The following is a 10,000-nucleotide window of genomic DNA, read 5'->3' as shown; positions in this document are numbered from 1 at the left end:
AAGAAAGGAGGAAGAAGAGGGAGGAGGAAAAAGAAAGAAGAGAAAGAAAAGGAAGAGAGAAAAGAGAGACAGAGGGAAGAGGGAGAGGGAAAGAGAGAAAGAAAAAAGCTCTACTGCCCCCTAGTGGTTCAGGCACTTCCAAGTGGAGGGAAAGGATAAGGAAGGAGGAAAGGGAAGAGAAAGAGAAGAGAAAGGAGAAGAAAGGAAGAAGGGAAGAGAAAGAGGGAAGAGAAAGAAAAGAAAGAAAAGAGGAAGGAGAGTGGGGAGAGAAAGAGAAGTGAAAAGAGAAGGAAGGAAGGAAAGAGAAGTGAGACAGAGAAAGAGAAAAAAGAGAGGAAAGAAAGAAAGGAAGAAAGGAGGAAGAAGAGGGAGGAGGAAAAAGAAAGAAGAGAAAGAAAAGGAAGAGAGAAAAGAGATAGAGAGAGAAGAGGGAGAGGAAAGAGAGAAAGAAAAAGGCTCTACTGCCCCCTAGTGGTTCAGGCACTTCCTTTTCCCCCCCCAGGCTTTGCAATGCTCCTTCCTTTGGCCAGGATTAAATCCAGCATTTCTCCCCCGGGAAAGGTGAAATCTCTCTCCTGTTTAATGCCCCGCTGCTTCAGACATACGGCCGTTCTCCCCCGAGGAGTTTCTGCCTGGTGGGGCTCAGTCCGCGGCCCCCTGCAACGGCCCGAGCTCACGTTTTTTTTTAAGATGCCGCCTGCGTCCAGATCGGGGACCCCAAGGAGCACCCACCGTTTTGTACAGCTGGGCCTTCAAGCGGTTGGTGGAATATTCCGATTTTCTCTTGGCTTCTTCCCGTCTCTTGCGCACTTCGGGCAGCTGCTCGTAGATGCTGGGCGAGGGGAGAGAAAGTGGGGAGGGGGATTTAAGAGGGGAGCCATCTCACCTGCCCAGGTTAATCTTTAGTATATGGCAGAGGAGGAGCAGCCCCTGCAGATGCCAGGCCAGGGAGAGAGAGAGAGAGAGAGAGAGTTGGCTTCTTCGTGCCAGGAGCATCGAAGGATTAAAAGAAGGCACGGTGCGAAATTTAAAGCACATTTAACAATACCGCCTGTGCAAAGAAACTGGCCAGAAACAAGCAACGTTCACTGCAGGCCTGTTACTCTGCCTCCCAGTGGCTAAGACTCTGAGCTTGTCGATCAGAAAGGTGGGCAGTTCGGCGGTTCGAATCCCAAGCGCCGCGTAACAGAGTGAGCTCCCGTGACTTGTCCCAGCTTCTGCCAACCTAGCAGTTCGAAAGCACGTCAAAAATGCAAGTAGAAAAATAGGAACCACCTTTGGTGGGAAGGGAACAGCGTTCCGTGCACCTTCGATGTTTAGTCCTGCGGCTACATGACTACGGAGATGTCTTCGGACAGCGCTGGCCCTTTGGCTTTGAAACGGGGATGAGCACCGCCCCCTGGAGTCGGGAACGACTAGCACATGTGTGCAATGGGAACCTTTACTGCAATGCTGCCATGAGGTCCTTAAGTGTGTATTGAACAATTAAGGTTCTTTTTTTTTAAAACAAACATATCAAGGCGTGAATAGGATGTCATAAATTCAAACACAAATAAGGCTAATGAAATTAATCATAATTATTACATTCAACCAAGTTATATATTTCTAATACTAATACATAATGATATCAAGTTGCAGCCTGTCATTATTCGATTATTCCATGTTGTCCCGTTATTGCTCTAAAAATGTATACATTAACCTTCCCCCTTTCTCTTCTTTCGATCTCTAATTCCAACTTTTAGTTTATGTCACCCTTTATAATGAGACATTTTCTTTCTATCCTACCTAACTTCTAGTCACGTCATTTACCTAAAAAAGGAACGGAGAGACAGAGAGAGAGAAAAAGAAAAGCAGATCAGAACACTAACAATTAAAAAGAAATCACCTATCCTTCGTCTCTTGCTTGCTTCAATACTTTTAATTGTTCAATACACACTTCAACACAACGGGCAGGTATAAATACGTGTGTGGTTGTCTGCCTGTCACCACAATCGCAACAAGAAGAGCTTACAACCGTTCGTTTCGTGAGCGTTAAAAATGAGAACATCACTGGGGAAAAAAGCCACTTACGGCTATTTTTCACATGGTTATATACTGACTCGTATTTATGACGGTTTTGCAGCGTCCCGGGGGGTCAGGTGATTGCCCTTTTCGCGACCTTCTGATGGGCAAAATCAATGGGGAAGCCCGGTTCGCTTAACAACTAGGTTGTGAAGTTATACGCTGCAGTGATTACACTTAACAACGAAGGCGAGAAAGGGCGTAAAAACCGGGGGGAAGTCACTGAACGCATGTCTCGCTTAACAACAGAAATCCTGGGCTCAATTGTGGTCGGAAGCCCAGGACTAGCCATAAACGAAAAGGCCTGGTTCCGAGTCCCAATCCGGGGCAGCATCCCAGCAGAATCTGGCCAACAGTTGCCCTGGTTAAATGAAAGATAACGAGGAACTAACAAGCAAGCTAATATAATTCTTCTCAGCCTGGACGTCTAAAGAGGAATTTTGTTACTTCCTTATTAGGAATGCAGAAGGAACCGAGACTCCGGTTATTTATGATGTTTATCCTTTTATCGCTTCTGAACTTCGTCCAAGAGAGTCATTTTTCTGGCCAAAAGTCAACCACAACCACAAGCCTCTTACCGTTTAGATCGCTCAACCATTTCGTTCTTGGAAATCGCTCTGCTCCGAATTATCCGATACCCTAAAGAGAAGGAGGAACACATCCGGGTGAGGTCCGGCTCTCTCGATCCACACCTTGGTTTTACCCTGATGGCCAAGGAACTCAATCCTGGTTTGATGGTCTCCAACACGGGGTAACTTTTCAGACTTGTGGGACTTCAAGTCCCAGAATTCCCCAGCCAGCCAAGGAGAGGACTGTGGGGTCCTTGGTGCTCTCTGAGCTTGGTGGTTTTCTTGCAAACGTTTCGTTGACCGTCTAGGGAACATCCTCAGGGCTAGAAGGGAGTGAGGCTTGCAGAAAGGAAGGGGAAGAGGAGAGAAGGGGTTGGCAGAGAGGAGGAGGAGGAGGAGGAGGAGGAGGAGGAGGAGGAGGAGGAGGAGGAGGAGGGGGGGAGGGGGAGGAGGAGGAGGAGGACAATTGTGGGGTCCTTGGTGCTCTCTGAGCTTGGTGGTTTTCTTGCAGATGTTTCATGGCCCAACTAGGTATCAACATCTGTGCTTAGAAAGGATTGTTCCATTGTGGGGATTGAAGCTGGCTGGGAAAAGAGCCGAGGTGGCGCAGTGGTTAGGGTGCAGTACTGCAGGCCACTTCAGCTGACTGTTATCTGCAGTTCGGCGGTTCTAATCTCACCGGCTCAAGGTTGACTCAGCCTTCCATCCTTCCGAGGTGGGTGAAATGAGGACCCAGACTGTGGGGGCGATATGCTGACTCTGTAAACCGCTTAGAGAGGGCTGGAAGCCCTATGAAGCGGTATATAAGTCTAACTGCTATTGCTATTCTGGGAGTTGAAGTCCGAGGCCCCTTGTTAAGATGATCACAATTCCCCCCCCCCAAAAGGCCTAAGGACATTGAAAAGGTGGATTTTAGGAGAATCAGCCACCTTTGCAAGGAAGCTTTGGGAGAAAGGATATTGCACATCCCTGCAAGGGGGAGTCAGGGCCTTCCCTTCCTGCATGTTTGAGCCCCTTTGGAAGCCCAGGCAAAGTTTCCATTCCCCTAGTGGAAGAGTCCCTTCTAAGCACTGATGATGTTCCCTAGCTGGGTCATGAGACGTCTGCAAGAAAACAAGCAAGCTCAGGCAGCATCGCGGACCCACAGTCCTCCTCCTCCTCCTCCCACCCTCATTTCTACAAACCCCCCTCGCTTCCAGCACTCCTTCTCCTCCTCCTCCTCTCTGAACACCCCTCCTAGCACTGATGATGTTCCCTAGTTGGGCCATGAAACGTCTGCAAGAAAACCATCAAGCTCAGAGAACACCAAGGGCTCCACAGTTCAGTTTATTAGATTTATTATTAGTCTTTTTCCTCCACCCCATCCCCACTCTTCTAGCACTGATGATGTTACCTAGTTCGGCTGTGAAATGTCTGCAAGAAAACAAACACGCTCAGAGAGCAGCAAGGATTCCACTGTCCTCCCTCCCTTTCCTCCTCCTCTATACACCCCACTCCCATCTGGCACTGATGATGTTCCCTAGTTGGGTCGTGAAACGCTTGCAAGAAAGCAAACAAGCTCAGAGAGCATCAACAGCCCCCTTCTCTTCCTTTTTCCTTCTCTTTCTCCTTCTCCTCCTCCCTGCAAACCCTTCTCCCTTCTAGCCTTGATGATGTTCCCTAGTTGGGTCATGAAACGCCTGCAAGAAACCAACAAGCTCAGAGACCAATGAGGACCCCTTATAGCAGAAGCAGCCAGGATATTTTGGGGGGGGGGGGAGGGATGGGGGGGCTTCCATCTCTCTTCCTGCTGCCAAAGAATAGCCAGCCAGCCCCCCTCTCAACAGTCTTTCATTTCTTCTGCAAACTGACCCCGCATGCATTTGGAGTTATAACAATAGCAGTTAGACTTATATACCGCTTCATAGGGCTTTCAGCCCTCTCTAAGCGGTTTACAGAGTCAGCATATTGCCCCCAACAACAATCCGGGTCCTCATTTCACCCACCTCGGAAGGATGGAAGGCTGAGTCAACCTTGAGCCAGTGAGATTTGAACAGCCGAACTGCAGAACTGCAGTCAGCTGAAGTAGCCTGCAGTGCTGCATTTAACCACTGCACCACCTCGGCCCCCGCGTTAGGAGAGAGGGGTGTTAGATTTTAAAGTAATATGATTGCACATGTAATACTGTCTTATTTTTTTCTTTAAAACTAAGATATGTTAAGTATATTGATATGGAAGCATAAATACCATCAACATAGAACGGAGTTTGCTCAGAAGCTGAAATACACCAATCAGAGGAAGAGTGGGAAACAGAGGAGAGAAGAAAGATGGGAAGAGAGGGATAGGAGAGAGGGTAAGGGGGGAAGATGAGGAGGATAAGGAGGAGTGGAATGAAGAGAGAGGAGAAGGAAAAAGGAAGGGGAAGTAGAGTAGAAAAGGATGATGGATGGAAGAAAGGATGTAGAAGAGTGGGAAACAGAAGGGAGAAGAAAGATAGGAAGAGGGGGATAGGAGAGAGGGTGAAGGGGGGAAGATGAGGAGGATAAGGAGGAGTGGAATGAAGAGAGAGGAGGAGGAGAAAGGAAGGGGAAGTAGAGTAGAAAAGGATGATGGAGGGAAGAAAGGATGTAGAAGAGTGGGAAACAGAGGAGAGAAGAAAGATAGGAAGAGAGGGATAGGAGAGAGGGCAAGGGGGGAAGATGAGGAGGATAAGGAGGAGTGGGATGAAGAGAGAGGAGAAGGAGAAAGGAAGGGGAAGTAGAGTAGAAAAGGATGATGGATGGAAGAAAGGATGTAGAAGAGTGGGAAACAGAGGAGAGAAGAAAGATAGGAAGAGGGGGTTAGGAGAGAGGGTAAGGGGGGAAGATGAGGAGGATAAGGAGGAGTGGAATGAAGAGAGAGGAGAAGGAGAAAGGAAGGGGAAGTAGAGTAGAAAAGGATGATGGAGGGAAGAAAGGATGTAGAAGAGTGGGAAACAGAGGAGAGAAGAAAGATAGGAAGAGAGGGATAGGAGAGAGGGCAAGGGGGGAAGATGAGGAGGATAAGGAGGAGTGGGATGAAGAGAGAGGAGAAGGAGAAAGGAAGGGGAAGTAGAGTAGAAAAGGATGATGGAGGGAAGAAAGGATCTAGAAGAGTGGGAAACAGAGGAGAGAAGAAAGATGGGAAGAGAGGGATAGGAGAGAGGGTAAGGGGGAAGTGAGGAGGATAAGGAGGAGTGGGAGGAAGAGAGAGGAGAAGGAGAAAGGAAGGGGAAGTAGAGTAGAAAAGGATGATGGATGGAAGAAAGGATGTGAAGAGTGGGAAACAGAGGAGAGAAGAAAGATGGGAAGAGAGGGATAGGAGAGAGGGAAGGGGAATGAGGAGGATAAGGAGGAGTGGGATGAAGAGAGAGGAGAAGGAGAAAGGAAGGGGAAGTAGAGTAGAAAAGGATGATGGATGAAGAAAGGATGTAGAAGAGTGGGAAACAGAGGAGAGAAGAAAGGGGAAGAGAGGGATAGGAGAGAGGGTAAGGGGGAAGATGAGGAGGATAAGGAGGAGTGGGATGAAGAGAGAGAGAAGGAGAAAGGAAGGGGAAGTAGAGTAGAAAAGGATGATGGATGGAAGAAAGGATGTAGAAGAGTGGGAAACAGAGGAGAGAAGAAAGATGGGAAGAGAGGGAGAGGAGAGAGGGTAAGGGGGAAGATGAGGAGGATAAGGAGGAGTGGGATGAAGAGAGAGGAGAAGGAGAAAGGAAGGGGAAGTAGAGTAGAAAAGGATGATGGATGGAAGAAAGGATGTAGAAGAGTGGGAAACAGAGGAGAGAAGAAAGATGGGAAGAGAGGGATAGGAGAGAGGGTAAGGGGGAAGATGAGGAGGATAAGGAGGAGTGGGATGAAGAGAGAGGAGAAGGAGAAAGGAAGGGGAAGTAGAGTAAAAAAAGGATGATGGAAGGAAGAAAGGAGGTAAGGAGAGAGGTAGAAGAAAGAGTGTGTATGGAGAGCAGAAGAGCTAATAATGGGTTTTTAATCTTTCTGGGCGTTGATGACAAGAGGAACTGATGTAATTATTACTTAATACAACAGGATACTGGCTATGTAATAGTATACATGTGATTGTATGTTATGAAAAGGGAAAATAAAAAAAGCACATTAGGAGAGAGGGTACCTTGGTTAGCCAGCCCCCGCCCGTTCCTCCTCTCGGTGGGGTTAAACAAGCGCTCACCTCTCCCCCTGGAAGACCCCCTGAAGCTTCCTTTCTTCCACCAGTAGCTTCAGCCGTCTGAGACGCTCCCCGGAGCTCAGAAAGGAAATCGGGACGGTGCAGCGCGAGCGACTCCTAAGTGGGAGAGGGGGGGAAGAAAAGGAAAAGGAGGGAAGAGGGAAAAAAAGGAAAGAAAGAAAGAAAGAAGAAAAATAAATAAACCACTTAGCTTCAGGGAAGGACGATATATAAGCTTCCTGTAAAAATAAAGAGGCCTCCGAGGCAGAGAAATTAATATATATGTTTTTTTGCGAAGCAGTTAAAGCTCTGGAGATTCCAGAGAAAACGCTTTGATGCCGAACTATTTGCCGGAAAGACCCCAGACCTGGGAAATAAGCCTAGCCGTGTGATTGTGGTTTTTTTTTTTAAAAAGAGGGGGGGATAATAAGGCATATTTTAAACAAGCCCAGCGGAGACAAGACAGAGGGCTCGAGGGAGCTGCAGAGGGAAACTTCTAACCCAAACAAAACGGAGAGAAATCCCTGGGAAAAACCGAAATTCGCTCGCGGCCCTTCTTGGGGAAAGGAGGGGGGGTGGTCGATCTCCGCAAGGGGGAAAGAGGGAGGGCGGAATCTCAGCGTTACGATGCCGAGACTACCTGGGGCTCCAGGAGTTCAAAAGCCGCCGCCCCCCCAAATGAAAACACTGTTTTTTTTTAAAACGCCAAAACATTTTGGGATTTGGGGACCGGGGGAGGGGGGGGTTCATTGGGTTAAGAGACTCAGTTTATCTGTCTCACGGACGATTCTAGGTGTGCTCGAGTTGGGACCGGGTCCAAAGATTTCCAAGGCAGTTGTTAAGCGAGTTTTTGCTCCGTTTTACGACCTTGGTGGCTGCAATTCTGCAGTTCGGCTGTTCAAATTAATAGCAGTTAGACTTATATACCGCTTCATAGGGCTTTCAGGCCTCTCTAAGCGGTTTACAGAGTCAGCATTATTGCCCCCAACAACAATCCGAGTCCTCATTTCACCCACCTCGGAAGGATGGAAGGCTGAGTCAACCTTGAGCCAGTGAGATTAGAACCGCTGAACTGCAGATAACAGTCAGCTGAAGTGGCCTGCAGTGCTGCATTTAACCACTGAGCCATCCATTATTGCAGTTTGGCTGTTCAAACCCTGAGCCCCGTCAGGATTGAACTGCTGGCAGTGGGCATAGTTTTCACCTGCAACGCTGCATTCTATCCACTGCGGCACCACAGCCATTAAAAACGGTCATAGATCGCTTTGATCAGTGCCATACGTTTGTTAAGTGAATCACATGGTTGTTAAGTGAATCAGGGCTTTCCCCGTTGACTTTGCTTGCCTGAAGGTTGCAAGAGGGGGTCATGTGACACACAACGCCCTCCCCCCCCCCCCCCGAGGATACTGCAGCCACCGTCATAAATCGGACCCTGTGGGCCAAGCAGTCGAATTTGGACGACGTGACCGCAGGGAACGCCACAACGGTGGTCGTAAAGAGTGAAAAACGGTCATAAGAGCCAAGGTGGTGCAGTGGTTAGGGTGCAGTACTGCAGGCCACTTCAGCTGACTGATATCTGCCGTTCAGCGGTTCAAATCTCACCGGCTCAAGGTTGACTCAGCCTTCCATCCTTCCGAGGTGGGTGAAATGAAGACCAGACTGTGGGGGCGATATATGCTGACTCTGTAAACCGCTTAGAGGGGGCTGGAAGCCCTATGAAGCGGTATATAAGTCTAACTGCTATTGCTATTGATGATAGATAGATAGATAGATAGATAGATAGATAGATAGATAGATAGATAGATAGATAGATAGATGATAGATAGATAGATAGATAGATAGATAGATAGATAGATAGATAGATAGATAGATAGATGATAGACAGACAGACAGACAGATAGATGATAAACAGATATAATGCATGGATGGATGATAGATAGATAGATGATAGATGATAAATATAAATAGATAGATAAGAGCCGAGGTGGTGCAGTGGTTAGGGTGCAGTACTGCAGGCCAATTCAGCTGACTGTTAGCTGCAGTTCAGCGGTTCTAATCTCACCGGCTCAGGGTTGACTCAGCCTTCCATCCTTCCGAGGTGGGTGAAATGAGGACCCGGATTGTTGTTGGGGGCGATATGCTGACTCTGTAAACCGCTTAGAGAGGGCTGAAAGCCCTATGAAGCGGCATATAAGTCTAACTGATATTGATATATTGATATATAAGGGACGTTGTCTCAGTGCTGTGGTAACTCCGGATGGTCACTAAATGAAATGTCGTGAGTCAAAGGCTACCTATACGAAGGGATTGGAGATTACTTCCTTCCAGCCGAGCGGGAATGGCGCTGGGATCTCTAGTACCAAGGGGGGGGGGGGAGTTGAAGGGAAGGGAGGGGGGAGAGAAGGGGACAAAGCCAGAAGCCTGGATTTTACCTGCAGGGTCATTTCCCCCAAAGGTGGGGGAGGCTCATTCTCAACATCACGTGGCGGAGCTCCCAGACGCACCTGGAGGCCCCTGGGACGTTCCGGCCAATTCTGCTCGCGGAGAGGTTCCCGCCAGGCCTTCCCTCTGGGTGAGGGCTCGGACCACGCGAGGACAGGACCGGGCAGGAAGTCGGCCTCTTCCAGGGGGTCCGGTTTGAGATCTGCTGCCGGGACGAACCAAGACACTCCTGGATTGGGGGGTGGAGAAGGGGAGGAAAGAGAACAACGGCACGGTGAGTTTCGGTGATCCTTGCCAAGATGGCTGACTATGATTGACAGGGAGGGGTTTCGGCTTCGAAGCGCCCTCGGATTCGGACTGAAGGTCCAACAGCTTTGTTCTAGATCAGGATTTCTCAATTTTTGCCCACTTTCTTGTGTGGACTTCAACTCCCAGAATTCCCCAGCCAGCTTTGCTGGCTGGGGAATTCTGGGAATTGAAGTCCACGTGTCTTATAAAAGTTGGAAACAACCTAGGTTACCTTGCAGACATCTTGATTTGGGATTCAGGGTCGCCTTTCAAAACTTACCCTGTGACTTCCTTCCCCATCTCCACCGTTTGGTCCACTGGGAATATATCTGCTGAACAAAACTCCGCCCTGGCGACAGGTAGAGCATCCGGCCATGAAAACACTCTGCTAGCTGCATTCAGTTGCCCAGGCTCCACCCACAAGGGATTATGGGGTCGTTAAAAGACGATGAAGGCAGTATGTG

At 48.6% G+C, this 10,000-nt stretch overlaps 1 protein-coding gene across 1 annotated transcript in view; it reads right to left on the bottom strand.

Moving 5' to 3' along the window:
• Positions 1–10,000, bottom strand: part of ALMS1 (ALMS1 centrosome and basal body associated protein) — a 38,314-nt gene that overhangs the window by 1,409 nt on the left and 26,905 nt on the right. The window contains 6 exon segments of the mRNA XM_087723867.1: positions 733–832; positions 2,640–2,700; positions 6,753–6,807; positions 6,809–6,886; positions 6,888–6,923; positions 9,239–9,477. Coding sequence (XP_087579993.1) covers positions 733–832; positions 2,640–2,700; positions 6,753–6,807; positions 6,809–6,886; positions 6,888–6,923; positions 9,239–9,477 — 569 coding nt within the window.

This window comes from Thamnophis sirtalis, unplaced genomic scaffold (genome assembly GCF_051295495.1).
Source record: "Thamnophis sirtalis isolate CommonGarterSnake01/CBP01778 unplaced genomic scaffold, rThaSir2_p1.2 scaffold_10, whole genome shotgun sequence".
NCBI classification, from domain to species: Eukaryota; Metazoa; Chordata; class Lepidosauria; order Squamata; family Natricidae; genus Thamnophis; species Thamnophis sirtalis.
Note: the sequence above shows the minus strand (reverse complement) of the source record. Positions and strands in the feature narration are given on the sequence as shown.